The 25,474-nt window shown below is 39.1% G+C and overlaps 1 protein-coding gene across 1 annotated transcript in view; it reads left to right on the forward strand.

Moving 5' to 3' along the window:
• Positions 1-23,438, forward strand: part of ASXL3 (ASXL transcriptional regulator 3) — a 132,660-nt gene extending 109,222 nt beyond the window's left edge. The window contains exons 12-15 of the mRNA XM_031066614.1: positions 3,962-4,058; positions 4,529-4,634; positions 10,432-12,370; positions 14,740-23,438. Coding sequence (XP_030922474.1) covers positions 3,962-4,058; positions 4,529-4,634; positions 10,432-12,370; positions 14,740-18,414 — 5,817 coding nt within the window. The 3' untranslated portion in view covers positions 18,415-23,438. The remainder of the gene's footprint in view (positions 1-3,961; positions 4,059-4,528; positions 4,635-10,431; positions 12,371-14,739) is intronic.
• The last annotated feature ends 2,036 nt before the right edge of the window (positions 23,439-25,474 follow it).

Genomic DNA, 25,474 nt, shown 5'->3' on the forward strand with positions numbered 1-25,474 from the left:
GTCAATTGTGCTGTCTCTATCATCAGAGCTTAGAGAAGTGAATACGCTCCATGACTTCAGAATTCCCACTTTAACTTGTTGATTTAGGTGAAAATGCATTCTCCAAGTGAAGTAAGAAAATACTTCAGTGAAGGTTGTTAGCTAACATTATAAAAGGTTGACCTCTTAGTCCTTTAAAGTTCAACAGAGCATAAAAGATGTTAGCCTGATTTCACATGACTAGGGTATTGAGAAAAAGCATAAAACATCTTTTTTAGTTTTGTTGTTTCTGAGGGACTTCTTCAAAACAACTAGACATAAAATTACTTGGGTTTTGTCTGTTCCAACTTGTTCAAACGTTCAAACTGTTTTTCACTGTGTAGAAATCTTTAAATGAACTGAAAATGGCTAAACGATTGAACTTTTTGTTAACTTAGTTTGGGTGGCGGTATCTGCTGTCTGCATAGTGCTTTATTCTTTCTATAACATTTTCAAAATTTCTGTTTCATTTACTTTATCTCTTTGGCCATTATGAGTTTCTTTAACGTTTTTGTCCTCATCCTTTTCTCTTTGAGCTTTTTCTGGTTGAATAAATCCTTCCTGTTCCATTCCCAGCAAATGTTTTCTTTGATCTCAAATTCCTAAGCAAGCTGGGTGAAGTCACTGGGGCTGCACAACTCTTTATTTCTTCCATTTTTGACATTAGTATCCATATGTGTTCCAAGTCTAGATAATGATGATGTCTACTTTCATACATCCCTCTACAGAGTTTAAGCCTGAAATTATTCTTTCGTGTCATGTTAAAATAGATCATTGTAATCTTCTCCTGTAATTGATTCATGTGTTTCCACGTTCTGTATCATTAGATTCTCTTATGTTTAGATTTTGGTTGTTCTAGCTACATAACTCTTTCATGAATTATGTAGACCTGTGAACACAGGTCTCTGGAAAGGCCCTTCTCTGCCAGTTAGTCAGTGGCAATGACTACCATGCAGTCTGTCAGTGACTTCATGTTTAGTTTGTTGTTCTTACATTTCTTAACCTAAGCATCTTTAACATAATCCTTTCAGTCTTGTGGACATAGTGCCCCAGTATTGTAAGCTGCTGCAGTTCATGCCTAAAGTGGTCAGTGAAGTATACATCTGGTTTTTCATACAGTTTACAAATGGACTGTTATTCCATTGTTAGTTGACCTATAATATTTTTTCTTCTTAGGTAATCAAATAATTCTCCCTTTTTGCTATTCTTTTGGGAGTTTGTTTCCCCTTCTTTTTTTCTTTTACAGATACTTACTACTTGGCATTTTCTCTGGTCCACAAGAACTAACGACCTTTACCCATGACCTTGCTAACGCTTTCTGTTCTGGGGTTCCAGCCTGTGCTTTTTTCTCAGGTGTACTAGATCACATTTGAATTTTTTTGGACCTTTTCCTAGCATTTAGCTTGGGGTTCACAGTTTCTTTTTGAAACTTTGTTAAGAAATTCACACCCAGAAACTTGGCACTTTTTTTTTCTGAAATGTATTAGCCAACAAAAATAAAAGGTGGGCTAACTCTTCCTGCAAAGCTTGATTTTCTCCTGTCCTTACAACAACAGGGTTACAATGAAGCTAATACTGTTCTTCTTGTATTCACATGGTAATATAACTTGGCAGTCTTTATAATGCTCTTCATTTATGCAGTCTGGTGAAATAGCTCAATCACACTTGGCTGCAGTTTCAAATTATGTTTAATGCAATCTGATAGTGGATTGCTGCTGACAAGTGGCAATCTCTTTCCACCTATTGTGGTACATTCCAGCTTTGCATGAAATCTAATAGAGGTGTGACCTTAGAATAAGTTGGATAATTTTGCTCATTTAACAGAAAGTTATTGTCCACAAATCATTTCTTTCCTATGAGATCTTTTCATGTGGCTGGTGATACAGCTACACTGTTTGTCATCAGTTGAGTCATGGAGTTTCAGGAGGTCCATACCTTGGAGCCTGCAGTAAAATGTGGTTAAATATTATTAGAATTTATTGTCTGTATGACTATTTTTTGCAAAACACTGCCAGGCTTAGAGAAAAAAATCTTGAATTTAATGAAGATTGGAGTAGAACATATGTTGGCAAGTGAGTATTTCCATTTCAATTCCTTTTATGTTGAAACTTAAGGTAGCTTCAACACCTTTCTTAGAGGAACAAAGAGTTGTTTGTTTAGTAAGTTGTGATTCTTTTCTTTGTGCCATTGCATCTCACCTTTCTAGAAGATTGTGTAAGCGCTGGTTTTGACCCTATAGTGGTTTGTTTGTTCAGGTGCAAGAGGGACTGGTATTTAAAAATTCCTCTTTAATGTATTAATTGTGCAATTTAAGTATTTCTGGCAAAACTCATTTGTGCAGGAAGAGGATAAAGTGTCATAGTAGTTTGATTTATACAATAAGTACATGCTCTTTATCACCTTTCTCACCTCGCTGGTTTTATTATCTTGCTGCTTCTGCTGCATGTTACACTGTTTCTTTCCAATTTTTCTCTAGTTTCAGCATTAGTCATAGCCTACCTGTAATTAATATGCATGTGTTCCATAACCCACATCATGAGATATATAGAAACCTTACATATCCAACCCACTTAAACCCAACTTCTATGACATGTTGGCAAAACAATGCCATATAGCAGGAAAGCACAGGCAGCAATTCTGTAAGTTCATATCCTGTGAGGAACTCTGTACCACACACATATTACTTTAATCAAATGCCTTTAGCAATGCCTGTTTCTCTGGCTACTACTTCACATCTTTCTGCTTTACTCCTCTGAGATAATTGTGGGACAGGATGTCAGCTAGGCAATGAGTAAATTAACAAAGACTTCTTGAAATAGGGTCTCTATTATCAGTGAAATATAAAGCTCCATGAGGTAACTGCATCGAAGTATCATTCAGGGTTTCTGGCATGCCTGTATCTTTCTGGCTCTTGTTTGAAACAGGCACTGAGAACTAGGGGATATTACTTAGCTAAATCATCTGCTAATATGCTGGAAAACGTGCTGGATTTCACTGCTAGATTACAAATAGCGTTGTCAAACATTTATCTCTTACTTACCTGGAAGGCTGTAAAATAGTGAGAGTGCTTGTTCAGCAACATTACCTCTACTGCTGTTTCCTTTCTTTTTAATTTGCTACTTGTTTTTACTGTCTATTTATTATGCTAGAGATGATACCCGTTGCTAATTTGTTTCATATAATTACTTTTTTCAATTATTAGAATTCTTTTGGAAACAGAAATATCCTCACAAGCCTGAAAATATACACTAAGTTTTGTGGTAAAAGACAGCTCAATAGTCAGATTGCTTTTTAAAATTATTGTAGAAAATACTGTGATTAAGACTTTTAATGTTGTCTGATCATTGCATATTTGACAGATGTAGAAAATACAAATAATTCTAATGTTCTTTCACAGATTTCACTTTTGATGCCTATAAAATTATGAGTAGAGCTGTTTTCAGTTTCAGTTATGAGTTTATATCAGTTCTTTTGTTAAGAAATGCCTGTCATCCACTCCTTGGCCAATACAGCTTATTAGCTAACATGAGTATTAGGTTTATTTAGAAACACCAAAGTTTCTGTCTTCATTGCATTTAATTAATTTGTTTTGCACCATATTATAGGCAGATGCACAAGTACAATAATGATCTTGATTTTTGATTGCGTACAATGCCTCTAGACATAGTCTCAAGACAGGGCTGTGATTAAAGCGCATCAATCAGTTGCAAACTGAGTTATCATCAGTAACAGTTATGACTGAAGAGAGCACATTGATGCTGGATTGGTTCACTCCCATTTACAGTAACGACTAGCATGAAAATGCTGTTTTAGTAGTAGTCATTTTGTGTTCTTCCCACTGCCTACACTTCCCCCATTTCCCCTAATTGAAAATGTGTTTTGATGTGATCTGAGCTGGCGCTGTTTCTGACACTGTCTTCTGCTACCACGGCTTATTTTCTAGATGGGGAGCGATGGAGTTTTGCGCCTCAGTAGCTCCGCTCTAAATAACGAGTTCTTCGCATACGCGGCACAAGGGTGGAAACAGCGACTGGCAGAAGGTAACTCTCTGCTTGCTCTCAGGACTGCCCAAGGTTAATTGTTTTTATGGAGAGTGTCTCTTTTTTCTACATTTGAGGAATACTTTTAGAATAGAAACTGTAATAGACCAGTAATTCAGCAAAAGAGAAATTGCTGATTCCATATTGAATTTAGAGTACATTTTTGCAGCTTGCTGTGGCAGCTTATTTTGACAGTTAAAACAAAACCAAGTATTTTCATCACTGTCAGCCTTGGAAATATGAATGCATGCAACTAAACCCTGCCAATATATCCTTGAAATACTGATGGTATATGGTAAATTAAATCTCTATGTCACTCTCCCTTTTGGTTTTCATTAATTTCATTTGGCATTGTTGGATGATTGTATCAGAAATCACTGTATGTCATCTTTGTATTTGCAATTTATAATTATCCGTATTAAATTAATCCTTGACAACCTTTATTCAATATGTTAGTATTTGTTTTTTAGGAGAATTTACACCAGAAATGCAGTTGCGCATCAGACAAGAGATTGAAAAGGAAAAGAAAACAGAACCTTGGAAGGAAAAGTTCTTTGAAAGGTTTTATGGTGAAAAGTAAGTACTGAAGCAAATAAATGATTTTTTTAATGTTTTCTTTTAGGAGGAAATGAAAATATAATTCTATGCTTCACATAGCACGGTCATATGTTGTAAAACTTAATAAAGCAGTTATCAAGAGCAGTCATTCCCCAATATAAGAAGTTGCGGGTAGAATTATAGTCATGTGTCTGCACTTGCATTACAATTGCATTTTTAAAGAGTCATCCATAAAAATTAATTCCAAAGAGAGCTTAAGACACAAGCATGTGAATATTTTTAATTATCTTTTAAAAGATAGCATTAGGGCAATTCCTCCCTCCTGCGAAATATAAATACAGCTTCTACAGATGAGAAGACCAGTAGCAATATTTCTGTAATATGTTCTAATTTGTTTTATTTTTTCTAAGCTGGTTGCAAAGTTACTAAAATCAAATAGTTTTTGATTTTTTGACTGAGATGTCCCATTGGCCTGAGAAGAATATATGACACAGAAAAAATGTTAGCTAGAGACAAATGAAAGTGACAGTGACTGGTTTAATTTTAGAATTGAGATGGAAAGAATAAATAAACACTTTTAACTGACTAAAATTAAATATAGTATCACTCCAGGTGCACAACTGGGGTGAGTCAGCACAATTTCATTGATGATGATGATACAGAGATGGTATTCAGCAGCAGAAGATTCGGTGATTATCTTCATTTCATTAAAAAACAAAAATTAAGGAAATTCATATCTTCTTAAAATCCAAGAATTTTCCTTTTAGAAATTATTTTTAAAAGGCAATTCATCAATACTTAGAATTATATCTCTGTTTTTAAAAATACTAAGAATTTATTATAAAGTATAAACTACCTATTTAAGAATTGCTGATTTTTAATTTATATTTTTAAGTATTTTAAATTATATCTCAGAACCACAGAATGGTAAGGTTGGAAGGGAGGGACCACAGTCACTCACCTGGTCCAAGCTTCCTGCTCAAACAGGGCCATCCCAGAGCACATGGCAGAGGATTGTATTCAGGCAGTTTTCCAGCAAGGGAGACTCCACACTCTGGGCAATCTGTTCCAGTGCTCATTCACTGCATAGTGAAATTCTTCCTCACATTCAGGTGAAATTTCCTGTGCCTCAGTTTCTGCCCACTGCCTCTTGTCCTATTGCCCGGCGCCACCAAGAACCTGGCCCCATCCTCTTGCCATTCTCCCTTTAGGCACTTAAAGAAATTGATGAGATGTCCTTTCAGTTGCCTCTTCTCAAGGCTGAACAGGCCCAGCTCCCTCAGCCTGTCCTCCTAAGAGAGATGCTCCAGCCCCTCAATCACCTTTGTTGCCCTCCCCTGGACATCTCTGGAAGCTCCATGTCTCTCTTGTACCAAGGAGCCAGAACTGGATACAGCACTCCACCTGTGGCCTCACCAGGGCGCAGCAGAGGGGCAGGAGCACTTCCCCAGCCTGCTGGAATGCTCTTTGTGATGCTTCCAGAATACCAATGGCTGTCTTGGCCACAAGGGCACTGCTGACTTGTGGACAGCTCATTGTCCACCAGGAGCCCAGGTCCTTCTCTGCAGAACTGCTTCCCAGTAGGTCAGCCCCCAGCCTGTGCTGGTGCCTGAGTTATTCCTCCCCAGATGCAGGACTCTGCCCATCTCTCCCACCTGTCAGGGTCCTTCTGAAGGGCTGCAGAGGCTCTGGTGTATTGGCCACTCGTCCCAGCTTTGTGTTGTCTGTGAACTTGCTGAGGAGGCATCTACCCCTTCATCCAAGACATTGATGAGTAAGTTAAACAATATTGGGCACAGTATTGAACCTTGGGGGACACCACTAGTGACAGGCCTCCAAATACAGCCTGTGCCACCGATTACAACCTGCTGGGATCTGCCATTCAGTCAGTTCTCAATCTATCTCACTGTCTACTCAATCAAATGTATGAGTAATTCTTAGCAGAAAAATTGTTCAATGGGAACCATCATTACATAAGTTGTCTTAGTTTTGCTGTCAGATGTTTTTCACTTAAGAAATCCAGAGCACAGGGAACTGTTCATATAACTGATTATCTTAAAGATTAGCTAAAATGTTTCTGCAGTAGCAATACTACTTCTCACAATCAGCCGTCTTGGACCACTGGGAAATGTAGTGGAAATGAGGCAAGAAATGGACAGATCCATTTTAGTATTTTACTTTGTGCACCATTGCTAGATGTTTTCCCCCCAGTGTATTTTTTCTACAGCACCTTATCTTTACATATAATGGAAATTCTAGGCTCTTAATGTATCAGGCTGTCTTATTGTAAAGTGCTTAATTTCTTAGTAAACAGTTTTGAGACTTCAGTCTAGTCCAGGTGTTGATCCTTTTAGTATCAAAAAATACTAGTTAGGTTTTCAGATAAAGAACATAATGGCTTTTCATTATGCATGTCAAGAGAAGGATCAGTCACTAACCTTTCATGGAGGAAAAGGCTGTGTAAGATACAGGTGTAGGGTCTTCCACAAGAAGTAGAAGTTTATTACCAGCGATGCAGGGGTTCTTCAGTCAAAAATTGCTGTCACATGCACAGAGAATGATGCTCATAATTCTGCAGAGCCAGCAGTCCTGCTGTGCTGGCTGAATGCTGGGTACCATGGTGTTTGGCAGATAATTGCTAAGCCTGTGATGATACATGTCATTTGGTTTTGTAGGTTTCTGACATCAACATTGTTATGCAAAATGTCATATTCCACATCATTTCCATTTTGACTGAAGTACTGAATCTAGTCCTCCCTGCCCTGTCCCCTGTTTGCATTTTGTTTCACTTGCATTCTTCTGCTTGGCTGTTATGTAGGCAGATGTGCTTTGCTGACTTAACTACTTTTCCTCATTGTTTACTCACTGAATGGTAGCTTTTGCTGTAGCTTCCACCTTGTGTTGGTTCATGGGGCTGTCCTGTGCCAGGGCAAGAGCTGGACTCAGTGATCTTGTGGATCTTTTTCAACTCAGGATATGCTGTGACTCAGTGATTCTCTTACCTTTTTTCACTTCAGTTTTTAAACTAGCTTTCAGTATGATTGGGCTGTGTCTCTTTTCAGCTATGTTGATTTAACTGAACTAGCAGAATTTGTAAGCTTCCCCAAGCTGTTTCTCATGTGCACTGTCTGCAAAATGAGTCTGTCTTGCAGGCTAACTTGCTCACTTTACAGAGAAGTATTTTTGCTCTGACTTAAGTGAATTTGATCTGCTAATATTCCATAAGTAAATTCAAGTTTCACCTTCTACTTAGGGAAGGACTATTAATAGATGCAGAATCTCTGTAAGCATTTTTATGCACTCCAGTTGATAGCAATCAAAGACTTTAGGGTGCTTTTTCCCTGTTAGCTCTGAGCATTGCATCTTGTGTTTGCTCTTTTCTGTACCCAGGCTGTTTATCGTGGCACTGTCAGTTGCAGTTTAGTTCCATCCATTTTTGTTCTTTTTCCACTTCCTCAGTCTGTTCATTTTTCCCCTCTCTGACTTTTTTCAAAACACAAAATATTATTCTGCAGTCATTTATCTAGGATCAGCTGATGCATCTTGATAGAAATCCACATTCTTCTGACTTGTTGCCCAAAGATTGCAAGGGTTATACTCTATTATGTCAATATATTATCTCTTTTCTCACTTTTGAGAGTTACATGTCAGGATAGTACTATCAGCTAGATCAAAGCTTTAATTTTGGGTATGCCTCCTCCAAATTTTATTGCTGATTTAATCCTTTTCTTACTTTTTTTCTCCCCCCCCCCCACCACCCCCACCGCCCAGTACTATTTATCACAGCACTAGGATATCAGCATTCATATATCCTTGAGTAGCTTTTTGGGTTTTTTTACTGGCTGACTGAGTACTCTTACTTTACCAGTTTAATCCTGTCCTTAGCACTTTCATTGAAATCTGCTTGCTGCTGCACTCATTTTTTTGTGCTGTTTTGCAAACTTTGGGTGTCTTTTTCTCTAAGGGAGAAGACAGATCAGCTGTTTATTTTGCAATCTGAGATTGCCTTAAGCATGCTGATCTTGAGCCTTCTTCTTTAGAAAGCCTTTTTCTTCAGTTTCTTCTTCAACATAGTAGTATTTCCAATATTGAAAAAAATGATTAAGATTCAGTACATGTTCTGCTGGCCTTAATCTGCTTTATCTTATTTCCCTTACAGTTCTTTATCTTCAGTATGTTACAAGAATGTGTGTATTTGTGTAGTGTCCGTGTGACAGTTTCATTCACCTTTATCCTGTCCTTCATTCCTTTGCTGATTTTCAACCCATGAAGATAACCATCAAGCAGTATCTTTTCATTATGTAAACCAGCTAGAGAAAATAGACCATTGATTCAGTTTTCAGTAATGGACTGGATTTTTTTCCCCTTCCCATTTTCCTGAGATAATTTTGGCTCCTTAGCACAAGGAATTTTAGAGGAAGTTACTCACCAAAACCCTGGTAAACTAAACTTTACTCACCTAAACTTACAACCTGAACTTAGACCACATGGGGAACTTATAGTCTATACAGAAGAAAGGCACATCTTCTGAAATGCATTCAGTTGGGAGTTGTGAATTTGCTGCTCTGAATTGCTCCCTAGAGGATCCTTCCTCAGCATATTGATGGCAAAGGGAGACTTTGTTCATTATTAGTGTCTAGTAGTAGGCAATACTAATAATTAAGAGTGCTTTTTGGGATGCCAGTTCCAGGCTGGGTTGGTTTGGGGTTTTTTTCTTGGATTTACAGCTCTCACTGTAATACATCTGTTCAGTGTTTTTAAAATGCACAACCACAGATTTTGGTTTTTTGTGTGTTCTGTACTTTCATCTGAATAGGGCTTTGTAGCTCTGTATCCTGTGGCTACACACTGACAAGCAATTTTGCTTCCATAGCTTCTGGATATCTTTTATGCTTGCTTGTTTCCATTTTATTCTTTATTTTCTGATTAAATGATAACAGAGATCTGTGTAGTAGATTAGAACATCCTTAAGACCATGAAATTTCTTTTAAGGCCTCCCACCAAGCTTTTGTGTATTTTCTACTATTATGGAATTGCTGAGGCATAAAGTCTGCTTGGAAAATCTTCCTAAAGGTGCTGAGCATCTGTACTCCCACTGGCCTTAGAAGAAAATGAGGATGTCAGAGCACGTACATTTTTTAAAACAACCTTTTTTTAATCTCTTGGCTTTAGTTTTGTTTTGGGGGTTTTTTTGATGTTTTAGTTCTGCTGATGTAATAAAACTTTATTTAAACTAGTATTTTCAGGATCAAAGATAAGAAAATCTTCAGAAGCATGCATAGTATACATGGTTCCTTTGCACTTCATGCCTGAGAATGAATGCATAGATTGTAAATATGTATCTTTTAGCTCCTTAAGAATGTTAAACTTCTTTCATATTGTCAGCTATGTTGACCCTAAAAGCAGGTGAAGGAGGGAAAAAGGGATTTCCTTTACAACTGCTCCCACAGTTGTAGGAGAGGATGCAGTTGTTCATTTCTTCTGCAATGGATGCTCAACCATTGAGTGTTGCAATATTGTGCTGATATTTAAAAAAAAAAAAAAACAAAAACAAAAAAACAGGAATGTAGACAGAGAGGTTACTTATATTAAAAATATTAATGGCTTTTAACACTTGTAAGGAAATCTCAGTAGTTATGTTTCCAAAATACATAAAACTGTATATAAATTAGTTAGCCACCACTTAAGCAAGCCACTATTGTAAACTTGAAAATATGTATTTTTTGGAAATAAAAAATGTGGGTGACAAAGGTTAGGCTATTCTCTTATCCTTAATGTGATGGAAATACCTATTTTAATTTCTGTTTTTCTTTAGGTTGGGAATGTCAAGAGGAGAATCAAAGAAGCTCACTGCAGTGCAGAACAATGATGAAGATGACAGCAATTCTTTGTGCAGATCTTCTGCCACACCTGGTCCTTCTAAGCAAGCAACCTTTGAGGATCAAGAGGAGAAAGGTGCTAAAGTTCAGGCTTTACCAGTGAGCGATTATAGTCCGTCTCGTTGTAGTATGGAGCAGGTTCCTGTCAAGGATCTAACAGCAGATTCTAATGATATCCTGATACCTGAAGAATCAGTAATTCAGGAGGAAATTGCTGAAGAGGTCGAGACAAGTATTTGTGAATGCCAGGAGGAGAATCATAAGCCAGAACATGAGTTTTCTGAGGAGTCTGTAAGTCCAGCTGGCACAAATGAGGAAACAGAGGCAGTACAGCTTGCAGACAGCACTGAGTCCTGTGTCATGATGAATGATGTAACTGATACTGTATCTCGCATTGAAATTAAAGTGGAGTTGAAGTCAGAATGCCCTCAGGAGGAGATGTCAGTTGTGATAGATCAGCTGGAGGATTGCATATCACCAGCACGATCAGCTTCATCCACAAACTCTGTCAGCGGTACAGCTGAGAAGGATTCTGAGTCTGCAAAAGAGCTAATTGTGCCAGAAATGCAAAGTGCTGCTCTGGAAGGCTCCTTGTTCACTGGTGGAGGCATTGCAGTGGATATGGAGCTTCATAGTGACCCTGAGGAGCAGTTGTCTGAGAATGCTTGTATTTCTGAAACTTCCTTTTCCTCTGGAAGTCCAGAAGTTTGTATTGCCTCTCCTGGAGGAGACACTCAGTCGACTTCAGAGGAGCCCTGTACTCCAGCATCTCTTGAAACAGCTTGCTCATCTGAAGTGTCCAGTTCTGAAAATATTGAAGGTGATATTCAGCAGAAGGCCAGTGATGAAAACTTGAACACACCCTTAATGTCAGAAATCTCTCCAATGTCCACCTCACCTGTAACCTCAGAAGCATCTTTGATGTCAAATTTACCTTTAACATCAGAGGCATCACCAGCTTCTAATTTGCCTTTAACATCAGAAACATCTCCAATGTCTGATTTGCCTTTAACATCAGAAACATCTTCAGTATCTTCTGTTCTTCTAACTTCTGAAACATTTGTGACAAAGAGTTTGCCTCTCCCATCAGAGATATCTCCAGTTTCTAATTCCCCAAGCAGTGAAGGACTTACTCTGCAACAAAGGAAATCACCTTTGTTGGAAGACTCCCTTCCCACTCTGAAAGAAGAAAGCTCTGTCATTCCTAAGGTGGTTCAAGAAGAGAACCTTGTTCAGCCAAAACAACTTCAGAGTGGCCCTGAAAATATGAAAGTTGGTCCACTAACAATTATACCTGATACTTCAGTATTGGAAGAGTCCCAAAGCAAAAACCTCAGTCATCAGCCATGTAAGACACATTCTGAAATTGAGAAATCCTACATTGCATCTATCCCAGAACACACTCCTCCAGAGGTGATCAAAAATAAAAATCACAGTGTTCAGCAAAGAGGTGACAAGAAAGGTACACTTTTGCCCTCAGAGGTGTCTGTCTTATCAGAAGGATCACTTGGCAAAAATATCGAATTGCTTCCATCAAAGGCACATGATAAACTATATACCTCATCTCTAGAGAAAGCTACATTCTCTGAAGTATGCAGAAGTAAATCTCACAAGCTAACAGGCAGCACCCAAAGTCGTCTAGAGAGTTCACATTCTTCCAAGTCTTTAGAACCCACAAAATCACCAGAAGCAAGAAATGAAAGTAGAGACCCAGAGATCCCAAAGAGGAAAACAGCAGAACAGCACGGTTTTGGAATCTGTAAAGAGAAGAGAGCTAGAATAGATGATGATCTGCCTAATCGTAGTGCTTCATCAACAAGTCCATCTGATAAAGAACAGCCACCCAGAGAGGAGCCCCGAGTTCCACCCCTTAAGGTAAAGTAATGAATGAACAGGGTGGCTTGGAGACAAAATGTTTATTATGTCCCTCTATGAACTGCATACAAGCACAGTACATGATATATTTTTTGGTGATGTAAGGGTTGTTAGTACTGATGGTTTTGCTTTACTATTACATTTCCACCATGCCAAATTCTTCTGATACAGATATATCTACACCTGTTCAGTAGGGGTCTTTTCTAGAAGATTGATTTTGTTTGTGGCAGAGCTCTCCAGGATCCATTGGTTGAATCCAATTCAAGATCTTCCCCACCAGTCCACATGCAGCACTTGTTTTTCTAATTTTGTCCTTGTTCCCATCTGTATTTTGTGCTTGTTCTTCTGTGGATGTCTTCTCCAGTAAGCATGACTAATAAATGTTACCATAACCAGTACTTAGAAAAACAACCAGCACCTTAATCCAGCAAGAGAACCGAGAGCCAGACTAGTTGAAGATCCTTTTGCAAGGCCAAGGCTAGGGGTAGGCTGAAATATAAGATTCCCCTGTAGAATTAACTGGAAACAGACTTATCAGGGGGAAGTATCTGATTTTTATATATATATATAGATGCCTTTCTTAATGGCAAAGCAAAGGGCAAAAAAATACACCACCTATGCAAACACTTGTATGTGTATTATTCTGCTATGTAAGAAAGTATATTTCAGTTGAAAAGAGTTTTTTTCATAACAGAGAGTTCTGTAGATTCAGTTATATATAGGCTCAGTGTTTTGAGCCTTTTAATTTCGTACTTGATGACATCAGCCAAATTTAAGATCCAATTTACTGTATTTAAGCCATTGACTTTGCAATACTAGTTCCTGATTATTCAGAAATGCCCTTTTCTGCATTTATTTTTAACTTCTGCAGTCACTGAACATTGTTAATATGGCCGGGAGGGCAAATAGACTAATAGGCTTTAATCACTAGTGCAGAAGCATATTTCAGATAATTTATTTTTAAGAGCAGTGATGCAATTGGAAGTTAGCCCCATTCTGAGTTTAGTGATATTCTTTCAAATTTGGAAGGTTCTATCTAGCCTAATAAATTCTAATAACTCTGTAAGCATAAAGGAAATAGATCACTAGGGAATAAAGAAAGGTCATTACTGTAATGATAATAAAAAAATAACCAAGTACTTAGAGCTCTAGGAGTTCTGGCAAAGTGGAAAGTGAAAAGAGTTGCTGCTGAAACTGAAAGCAGAATGTTTTGAAGAATTGTGGGCAGTCAATTCTAGTATGCTTTTTGTGTAAAAAAAAAGTTGGCTCTTGTATCATCTCACCAACAAACCTCTATCATTTGTAATTAAAGGAGGAAAAAAGAACCCAGTTCTTCTAAGTCATTCTGTTGTATGGCTGTCACTTCCCATCATATCTTATGACTACTTTTTCTACAAATACTACCTAGTTTTCTACTCAGTTCCTTTCAGAAGATAAGTCATAGCATTAGCCACTAAGTCCTATTGCTAGAGACAGCCAGTAGACGTATGTCCATTTTAAGAAATTGAATTTTTTTTTCCAACCATGGGGTATCCTGAGAGAGTGTATGAGTTACAAAGTGGTTCCAAGATTCTAAATCCAGAAAAACTATATGCCTAATTAGAAACATCCTAATAATTCCAGTGATTTTACAGGTTATTATTTTGCTTAAAGTGCTAGGTATTTAAATTTTTAATATTTGTGAGTTTACTATTTATAGCCTTGAAGATTTAATTTTTGAAGTGCAGTAATGTAAGAGTTATCCAGGGATGTACTAAAGCGAGTCTCTTAAACATGCAAGTGAGGAAAGAAAAGGCATATCCTTTAGTGATTTACTTCTTTTACACCTCTTAAATCCTCCCTCGTGGAAGTTGGAAAACAGGCTCAGTGGAGATACCACTACATCCTGTCTAATGGCAAGATTTGTTGTCTGGTTTATGAGCAAAACACAGCCTTAATCACTGGTGACCAAGGAGAAGGGCACTACGTGATTGTTACTTTTTCACATGTTTACAGGAAGGGGTTGCTTGCAGGTTCTTCCCCAGTGTCACTGCACGAGACTTGCTGATCATCTTAGGTAGATGCACTGAATATAAAACAGGTCTGACAAATTGTATCTGATAAGCATCATGTTGTCATCCAGTTAAATCTTTCTTCCTGTCAGAAGGATCAGTGTGAGTAGGCTAATGCAGGTGTCAGTTATTCACGCTGGAGGATGATAAAATATTGAAGCATAAATATCATTAAGTTTTAGCAGGTTTTTGTCCAACTGCATTGAACAGTAATTCCTTTCATTACCTTTCTCTGACCCTTAAAGGGACAGCTGGTTATTTTAGTGAGTTGATGATCTCATTAAAATTTACTGGGTTTTTTTCTTTTTCTTCCTTTAGATTCAGCTTTCAAAAATTGGACCACCTTTTATCATCAAGAGCCAGCCTGTTTCTAAACCAGAACCTCGAGTTTCCCCAAGTACGTCAGTCAGCAGTGGGAGAAACACTGGGGCTAGAACTCTGGCAGATATCAAAGCAAGAGCTCAGCAAGCAAGAGCCCAAAGAGAAGCTGCAGCTGCAGCAGCCGTGGCAGGAGCTGCCAGCATAGTCTCTGGTGCAATGGGGACCCCATGCGAAGGTGGGAAGACAAGAACGCTGGCACACATCAAGGAGCAAACAAAGGCCAAACTATTTGCAAAGCATCAAGCCAGAGCTCATTTACTCCAGACTAATAAAGAATCAAAGTCACAGTTCAGCTCAAAGGAAAGTAGTACCTCATCTCTGGAGATACCAACGACTACTGACACGAAGATTGAAGGTTCTACTGGTGTTATTATAGTTAATCCTAACTGCAGGTCCCCTAGCAACAAGTCTTCTCATCACCGTGAGACCACCACTTTATTGCAGCAGTCCCTTAACACAGCTACATTACCAGAAACTGCTACTGAGATACCTGTGCACAGTTCTGATGAAAATATACCTGTGCCACAATTGTGTGAGAAAATTATTTCATCTACCTCTACTGAAAGTAACAGTGTGCCAGTGCTTTATAATAAAAGTTCAGTCTCTGTGTGTGTTTGCAGCACTGCTATGTCTGGAGCAATTAAAGAACTTTCTTTTGCAAGTTCTGTTGATAAATCGTCTGTGTTAGTGTCTGTTGACAGCGCAAACACAGCAATTTCAGCCTGTAATATAAATGTGCTGAAAACCATCCAAGGGGCTGATACTCCATGCATAACTGTTGGACCAAAATGTATTGATAACAGTAATGTACCGGTCTCCATAGACAACACAGTCTTATCAAATGCCATCGATGACAAAAGGTTGCCAGTACCCAGTAGCAATGTGAATAATGTGGTCTCCAGTCATTATGCCACTGTGCCAGCTTCATCTATTGCAAGTAACTTGCCAAATCATCTCTCTGGTAGTTCTGTACTGATTCCCCCAGTGGGGGCTACCAACAGATTTCCTTCTGATAAGATAGCCATAACCAGGTGTAGCGAGCAGAGCACTGTCTCCATCCACACTACCGTCAGGTCAGCTTTAAGTTGCAGTGAGGCCCTTGCAGCAGCAGATTCTGTTGCAAGGCCGCCTATCTCAATGTTTACTGGTAACATGGTGACAATAAACTCTTATGATAACGCTACTAAATTGAATGCTGATCTCTTAGAAAAAAGCTCTGGAGCACGAAGCCGGATGGATCTCTCTGGTAAATCTCATCCACTGAGCTTTACACAAACTGCCATGAATAGGTCTATACCTTGTAAAGTCATTGTTGACCACACTACGAACCAGAATTCCAGTCTGTCACTTTCTTCCTCTATTGAAAACACAGAGAACAGCATTGACCTGCAGAGCAGACCTGTAAGGACAGAAGCTGCCTTACAAAGTATAGCTTGTCCTCAGGTGTCTGTCATAAGCAGGCCTGAAGTGGTTGCTAATGAAAACCTTGAGCACAGTTCCAGCTATATCGCCATTACAGCAAAGCAAGACAGCAAAAACTTGCAGGCAGGTTGTTCAAGTCTTCGAGAAGTGCCTCTTGCTCCTCAAGATAAATTAATTGAGGTGGTTACTACCAGCCAAGGCTTTGCTGAGCAACTAAGAGGTCCTTCAGCACTGAAAAATGAAGCCAATGCTGCCTGTGCCAATCAGTACAACACTAACAATAGAATTTGTTGGCGTGATGAGGAGGCAATGAATACAGACCAGCCAGTGGTCAGCCATCTTACCTCTGGTAAGCATAAGGAATACGCAGAGCAAAACTGCTTGAAAAATGTCAAAAGCGAACCTTCCAGTTACACACAAATGTCAGAACTGCAATCCAGGAGTCTTTTGACAAGCATTGCTGTTCCCGTTAAACTGGAAACTAATGAGACTGACAAGTGCTTCAGGATGGACACCGAGGATTTTACAGGACCTGAAATGCCTGCCCAGAGTGCAGAAATAGCCACGAGTGTGCATCCACCACAGACCTCCAAGACATCCATCGCGGACTCCATGGAAGACTCCCTGTCCCTGACAACGGAAACCCTAAAGAGAGTTACGAGTGCCGGGGGCTCCAGCTGTCGCTTGTCGTCAGTGGAGGCCAACAACCCCTTAGTGACACAGTTACTGCAAGGCAATCTGCCTCTAGAAAAAGTGCTGCCGCAGCCCAGATCAGGAGCCAAACTAGAAATTAACAGGCTTCCCTTGCCTTTGCAATCTACCTCAGTATGTAAAACAGTAGTGGCTGAGAGAAATATCGTTGAACATGCTTCCAACTCTCCTAATCCAGATGGTAAAGGATTTACAGCAGGCAGCATAGCCCCGCTACAAATCAGAAAGCGTGAAAACCATCCGAAAAAGAGGATGGCCAGGACTATAGGGGAACATGCTCAAATTAAATGTGAACCTGGGAAGGTGTCAATGGACACAGATGTCAAAGTGGCTCCTTGTGTAATTAGTTCCAGCATGAATCAGCTAGGGCACGGACAGCCATTTAAGCAGGAGTGGCTTAACAAACACACCATTCAGAGCCGGATCGCTCACAGCCCAGAGATCAAGCAGCAGAAGAGACCATTGCCTTCATGCAGTTTCCAGCAGAGCTTATTTCACATTGATAAAAATGGCAGCTTTCACGCAGAAGCCAGTACCTCACATAGACAGCATTTTTACCAAATGTCCATGGCTGCAAGAGGCCCCATTCCTACGGCAGCTTTGTTGCAAACTACTTCAAAAGGCCCACCTGGCTGCAACTCATTTACTTTTAGCAGACACCTGGAACAGAAGGGTTTGGGAGACGTGAATATTTCTACAGCAGCTCACCAGCTGAGGCTAGGAAGTGTGTTTTCCCCTAATATTCAAATTAAGGAAGGTGATGACATTGCCAGTGCCTCTCAAACTCTGCAGAGTAAAACATTAACGCATCCCCCTGCTCCCCCTCCGCCCCTGCCACCTCCTCCTCCTCCTCACCCAAATGCAGAAGTCCCCTCTGATCAAAAACAACCGACAGTTACTATGGAAACCACTAAAAGACTTAGTTGGCCTCAGCCAGCAAGCATCTGTAGCAATATAAAATCTGAACCTATTTCTTTTGAGGAAGGTTTAAGCAGCAGCTGCGAACTGGGCATGAAACAAGCTTCCTATGATCAGAACGAAGTGAAAGAACAGTTAAAAGCGTTTGCATTAAAAAATGCAGATTTCTCTTCCTATTTACTTTCTGAGCCACAGAAGCCTTTTACCCAACTTGCTGCTCAGAAAATACAGACGCAGCACCCACAGCAGCAGCAGCAGCAGCTCTGTGGAAATTATCCAACAATACACTTTGGTAGCACAAGTTTCAAAAGGGCGGCATCTGCAATTGAGAAATCGATTGGGATTTTAGGAAGTGGTTCAAACACTGCCACAGGCCTGTCTAACCAGAACGCGCAGATCCCGGTTCAGAAATTTGCTGACAGCAGCAACGCTGACGAGCTGGAACTGAAATGCTCCTGCAGGCTGAAAGCCATGATCGTGTGCAAAGGCTGCGGAGCCTTCTGTCATGATGACTGCATAGGGCCTTCCAAACTGTGTGTAGCTTGTCTGGTGGTGCGGTAGGAGCTCAGTCAAAGATGCAGTATCCCTTATAAACGTGGAGAGCAGGACAAAGGAACAGAGAAATTGGAACAGTTTAGGCCACTAATGGTTTGCAATTAGTGGATTGATTTTTTTTTAACAGTTTTGTTTTGTTTGGGTTTTTGTTGGGTTTTTTTTTTTGTTTGTTTGTTTATTTGGTTTTTTGTTTTGATTTTTTTCTCCTACGTGGTGCTTTCAGAACTTAGTTATTCTGCCTGAGTGCCATTTTCTGGGAAGAAGAGACCTGTAGAAGTAGTTTAAAAAAAAAGGATAGCCTTGTTACTGAGGCATCTATGAGCTCTCTTGCTGTGCTAAAAAGAAAAAGAAGAATGCATTAATGCATGTAATTCTTAGCTTCTATTTATTTGCACAAAGTGCAGCACATTTTTTCTCCACTGTTTGATGTTTGATATGAGCTGCAGGTTAAAGATCAGTGGAAGAATAGCACTGTAAGAAGTGGAGTAACTATGCAGAACGAATAACACACTGAATAGCAGCTGGTGTGAGCGGGGTAGTGGCAAGGTGTGGGGTGCCGACCATTGTAGATTCTAAATCAGTTTGCAGTCTTTCTGCTGACAAGATTGTTTTCTTCAATTGACTTTCACTATCTAGGGCTAAAATATAGTCACTTCACCTAACAAAAGAAATTTTAAAAAGGAATTTAAATGGTTAGAGAAGTTTCCTAATGTGCCTGCCAGGGACTGTGGAACTCAAATCTTACTCATCATCTCTTCTTTGTTAATTCCTTGAGAAAGATTTGTGGTGAGTTAGCGGAACCAACACTGGAAACACATTGGCTTCAGTAGAGTCTGGAGAAGATAACTTCTCTGCTGGAGATTAGAAATCTCTTTTCTCTTTCTGTTTCTCACTCAAATGGTCTTCATTTGTTTTTGTTTCTCTAATCTGTCCACTAGGTTTGTCAGTCCCAAATATATATAAAATTAAGGTCAGACATAGAATTGGTTCTTGAGGTTGTAGTCTTTTTGTGGCCTAAAAATGATGCATTCATCTCATGAACGAATAAGGAAAGATTTTAATTGCATATTGGTTGAATGTTAGCTTATAATTTCTTTTTCCTCTTATGTGAGTTACTCTATTTAAATAACATCTGAGAGTTTTGCCATTTAAATAATCCTTAGAAGTACTTACAACACTGATTTTTTTTTTCTCTCAATGAAAGTCAGACCCCTTTTAGAAATTTGGAAGCAAAGTCTATTTTTAAAAGGGATACTGCATCTTTAAAGTAACCTTCAGTAGTTATCCAGTACTGTATTTACATTCAGGACTATAGCTGCATTCCAGATGTGCTAGCCACCATAACAGCAGAAAAGAAAAACAGTGATTTTGGAGTCCTATTCACCTAAAAGGAAAATATGATAAAGGGATAAAGCACGTGCAGTTGCTGGGGAGATGAAAACACCTTGGGTTTTTCTTTACTCCCACTTCCAAGAACACAACATGTGGAGTTTAAGTCACCTGCCAGTATGTGGTTGGGTCTGCCCAAATGTCAGCATCAAGAGAAACACGTTTTTTTTACCATCACAGTAGAACCTCACTAATCCAAAGACCTTACAGCCTGCCTGAGCAAACTGATTTTCCTTGCACAGTTTTAAGAGAGCAGTGTAGTAAGAATGTGTGAGATGTAAGACTGCTTGGTTTCTTCATGCAGTGAACTGTTGCATTCTGAAGTACCAATGTGAATGATAGAGCTACATTTAGGAAATTAAAAGTATGCTATATTTTAGAGCATACTTTTTTTGTCTGATCTTTGTGTGCTTTTCATCAGCTGTAACCAGTCTCCCTGGCTCGGGGGCTTATTAGTGAGGTTCTGCTGAGTGAAGGAACCATATTTATTTTCTTGCGGGACCATTCTCACAAACATGATAAATGCCGTTTATTGTCTTAAAAGTGAGCTGGAATATCTACAACATACATTCCTGTCATAGGAAGCTCTATGGTGCACCTTGATGTTCTCTTTTATTGTAATTAGCAACATATCAATATTATTTTTGACACTGTGTGGTACAAAGGCCATTTGTAATAACTAACAAATTTGTTGCTGATACAATAATACTTTTTTTTCTATACAAAAGTGCTCCTTAATATGACATGTGAACTAAGGAATGGCTTCTCAGCACTTTCAGGTCTTCTGGTAGGAAAATAAGCCAGCCAAGCAAAAACCTAAAAGTAACCAAGTGAAAATTAGCATCACTGCTATGCCAGCTGCTGGTGAAACAGCAACTGGGCAATACTCATGAGTAAGCATGAGTGTAGTCAGTTAATGTATATCAGATTCATAGTTGAGGAGCCTTTGTATTGGAATTGTATTGCATTGTATTTATACTTGGTAGAGATAGGATCTTCTATTTTAAAAAAAAAAAAAAGAGAGCAACCAGTCTTAGACTTCTATTTACCTATGTTTATATAAGCCTGCTGGGAATCTTTATTTCTAGCTCAGGTTTTCCTGTCCACAGCACATAAGTCAATATTTGTTTGTAGTTGCATCTTGAAATAGTTCTTGTATTGACTGACATAATGCAGAAATAAATTCCAGCCACAGTATAGTTTTCCTTTGTTTGAAGGGTAAGAGTGTGACTAATGTGGTAGGTCACTCATTCATGTCATGTTGTCATTTTTGTATCAGGATTGCAACTTGCATGTGTGAGGTCATGATAAAATGTGTTTTAAATGGCATTAGACTGGATGGTGCTATGTAACATTACACAACTGACCAAACTCTTCCATAGTGCAGTTCCACTCCTTTCATTTTGGAGTCATTGGAGATGCACCAGGAATAAATTCGAGCAATTAGTTAGCAACAGTGGTGAAATGTTGTTACAGATTAGGTTTAGGGTATGAAAATACTCAAAAGCAACCACGGTGATGTGAGAGCCTGATTGAATCCTAGCGTGACTGAAAACCTTACATGGATTTTGGTATCACACAAATGCCTAGGGGTGAGTGACCCTAGGCCTTTGGTAAGAACACAGTCACATTTAGACATTAATTTTGAATTACTCCTTTTTTTGTTGTTGTTTGATTGTTCAGGTTTCAGGCTCAATGTCATTGTGTTTTCTGATGACCATGCCGTTTGCACCGTGGGTTGTTAATAGTTTATGCACTGAAAAGTGGTGGAAGAATTACTTAAGAACACACTGCTCTGTGTTTGTGTGTACGTACGTATGTGTCCCAATGTCCAGCATGTATAATTTACCTTTTTTTTGTTTTTAAATCTCAAAAATTGTCCCCCTACTCCTACCCCTGGAGCAGCACTTTTGGGTGAGAGGGAGAAACGCTTTTTTCTTTCCTCCCTCTTTGTTGTTTAAATTGCATACCTGTGAGATATGCAGATAATGTTAGGGCATTTGCAGTGAGTGTGTTTATGTGTTTCTGCTCTGAAATAATTTTCCAAGCAGAAACTCCCTTTGAAATAATGTTAAAAAAATAATTAAGAAATGGTGAACTGGATGCTCCCTGTTTGCATTTTATTTATCTGCTAAGATCTAGTACATGAAATAGCATTTAAAAGACAAAAATAAAGGTTGAGCCATAAAGCGAAAGGTATATTCTCTGTACTATAGACTTCCTTCTTGAGGGTGGTGCATGTTGTCAGGGTAAGCTACAGAATGTGCAGATGGTTTTTCAGGGCCCTGCAATTCCTTGCACAGTTTTTAAGCTGGTGCATATGGTGCTTTATAATGCAATTTCTGAAGTAAAATTACCTTATGCTGCACCCCCTTCCCCTTGTGAACACACGCACAATTTCAGAATCGTTATTGTAGCCTCTGGTTTAGCAGTTTCTCCAAGGTGTGGTGAAGTACCAGGATAAACAGTCGAGATGAGCTGAGAAGTGTCACCAAAAGGGATCATTTTAGCTGACGCACATGAAGGGCCCTGCTCTGAACACTGAATGACTTCTGCAGTCTCCTGGCAGCAGCGAAGCGGCTCATCTTCCGTGGCTCTGCGGAGCTCCGGAGGTGGGGGAAGCAGCGAAATATTCAGTGGCTTTATCATGGACCTGTGTGGCTAAATGTTTCTGGATCTATGAAATCCTGTTGTCTTCGGTCATCATGCTTTGTCACTGTAAAACCAATGAAAAGGAAAAAAAAAAGCATTTTTTAGTCTAATTTAAGGAGCTGCTTCTTTTATAGCACATAATATTTCGCTTTGTACTATATTTGATAGTTAAAGAATAATTTAGTCCGTAGAATAACTTTGTTGTATTTGTACTGTTCATGAATGTTACAAGAAAAGTGCTTTACTTTGTTGCCATAATTCTCTTGTACTGCTGTAAAATATTTTTTCTGCTTTATGGAAACTTAACTCGGTTCACATTTTCAGTACAGGGTTTTTTGTGTGTATGTAATTTTTTTTTGTCAGTATTCTGAATGTTTACATCTGTTCAACATTAGCCATTCTATGCCTTTATAGGGCAGTATTACTCCTGCAGTATAACAGCAATGTGAAATCCACTCGTACCTAACATGCATGAGAAATACAGATTTATTGGGGAGATCCCTAACGTGCATAGATACTTTTTCTATCTGCATTCAGTGAAGTAAATACCCTCCTTCAATCCTCTACCAAAGAAAATGTTATCCCCACAGGACAAGCTCGGAAAGTCGTTCTCTGAATTTTCAGAAGGGGGTGTAGTTGGTTTCAGCAAGATTGCTACAGTTTAATGCTGTTATGCTTTGCTTTGTTACCCCACCAGATGTGACTGGGTGAAACAAGCATTTTAGCAAATTTTTGTGTTTCAAGACAGTGTTTTGTTTAGAATTCAGGGATCATGCTTTCTTTAATGGTGCTGTTTGTTTTATTATTTTTTTTAAGAAAACAACCTTTTGTTGCCTACAGAAATGACCATTCACAAAACCATAAATTAAATAAAATAATTTGTCTTCATAACTTTTCTCCCTTTCCTTTCCCCCTTCCCTGTCCCTTGAAAATAACAACTTGGGCTTCAATATTAAAATATTCTGGAAAAAAATAAAGAGATAAAATAATATTTGTCATTTGTTTATTTATTTTATGTTCAGTGCCTTAGGCAGGAGATTCTCCTTGTGCACATCTGTTGTATGTACAGGTTGATGAACTAGAAATGGGAGCAAGAAGTCAGCCCTTTGTAAAGGATTTCTCAGTTACAATGATGTAAGACACAGTTTGAATTAATTCTAATGTAATTCAAGTATTAATCATCTTATACTAGGAAAATTAAACTAGGTTTTGAATAGTAAGTTGTTTAAGTAGAATAGTTTGTGGATGAAAGTGATTATCTTACTTCAGGTAGTTTATGCTGGGTGTATTTTAGTGCTTTGCCTCTGTCTACAACCCCATCCAGAACATCCTTCACGGAAGCAACCATCCCAGCATGCACTTCCCTCATTTCCTATTCCCACAGCAGAAGAAATTAAATGTCCATAGTGCATGAAAGGCAACCAGTCCAAGTTATATTCCTCAAAGCAGTTATTTCCTCAGGTCTGGAAGGCCTTTCTGAGGTGGAAATTCAGTAGTCATTATATTAAAATGTAAAAAACCACAATATTCTCATCATGTTAATCTGCACAGAGAGCTTTGAGTACTGATGGTGAGGGTGCAAAATGTAGCAGGATGAACAACAAGCAGCTTTTTCACAAGCTTGCTCGCAAATATCCTAAACACCATCTTTTTTCTAGCCTCCTGTCATTATTTCAGATGTGACACCATCTGAGGGTCTTGTTAGCAGCAGATGACAGCCGTCTGCCAAAATCTGTCCAAATGCAGAAAGAAGGCAATATCAACCTCTGCAATTTATAATTCAGTGATCTTTTCTTCACATCCAATATCCATCTAGCAAACCCCCTCAATATCTACTGTCATGCAGATAATTTAACTTAGTTTATTCTGGTTAGAATTGGTTATTTTTCCACAGGCCTGTGCCAAAGCAGGGACCAGCTCTGTTTCTGGCAGTAACAGCTTTTTAAAAATTATTTTATTTTTCATCTGAGCATTGAAGTGTAAATAATTTTGTTAAAGCTGTACTAGCTAAATATTAACGTTTGTCTTTTCCTTCATTTTAAGCCTGTAAGATAATTTTGTGCATTTTTATTCCATCTTAAAAAATAAGTATTCGGTTTTTCTGAGGGGTTTTCTAAGGACCTTGCAAGTGTTGTGAGGTGAAGCCTTGTGACTGCTTTTCTGTCAGCGAACCCAGCCTTACCCTGGCAGTTCAGCCAGCAGATGGCATCAGGAGAAAACAGGCTGCTGTGGTCTCCGAGCATTCCTGTCCCCCGGCAAGAGTACACAGCACGGAGAAAGCCTGCTGCAAATACTGAGGGTTTCTAGCTTCGTCTTTCCTTTATCTGTAGTGAAAACAAGCCTTCCTTCCCCCTCCCCAGTCCTGGAACTTGGCTTTCAGTAGAAATTATGCCCTGAAGCTCACAACATCCTTTCCTGCTCTTGGCACTGTCTGAGTCATTCAGTCTGGAATTGAAGTAATGATACACTGGAAAAAATTCTTCCCCAGGCCAGAGACACTGTAGCAAGACACAGCTTTTTCTTTTTTTTTTTTTTTCCCTACCCCACAGTTTCCTTTGTCACTTGTGGATGAAGAGCGGCAGAACAAAGCTCTTTGTACTGAGGGGCTCCACAGAATATAATATGAAGGTATTAGCACAGCTTGGTGTGCAGAGGGTGTGCTGTTACCAAGCCTGGCCTTTGTTGGATGGCAGGCTTACAGTGGAAGGACCATCAAGCATGGAATGGAATGGTTTAGGCTGGAAGAAGTCTTAAAGACCATCTAGTTCCAACTTCCCTGCCATGGGCCAGGACACCTTCCACTAGACCAGGTTGCACAAAGCCCCATCAGCCTGACCTTGAACACTTCCAGGGACAGGGCATCCACAGCTTTTCTGGGCAATCTGTTCCAGCATCCCACCACCTTCACAGTATAGAATTTCTTGTTAATATCTAATCTAAATCTATCTAAATCTAATCTAAACCTATTCAGTTAAAATATCTTGGAGCACCACCACTTTGGAGACATCTTTCCATGCTAAGGAAG

This window comes from Geospiza fortis, unplaced genomic scaffold, assembly GCF_000277835.1.
Source record: "Geospiza fortis unplaced genomic scaffold, GeoFor_1.0 scaffold53, whole genome shotgun sequence".
NCBI lineage: Eukaryota > Metazoa > Chordata > Aves > Passeriformes > Thraupidae > Geospiza > Geospiza fortis.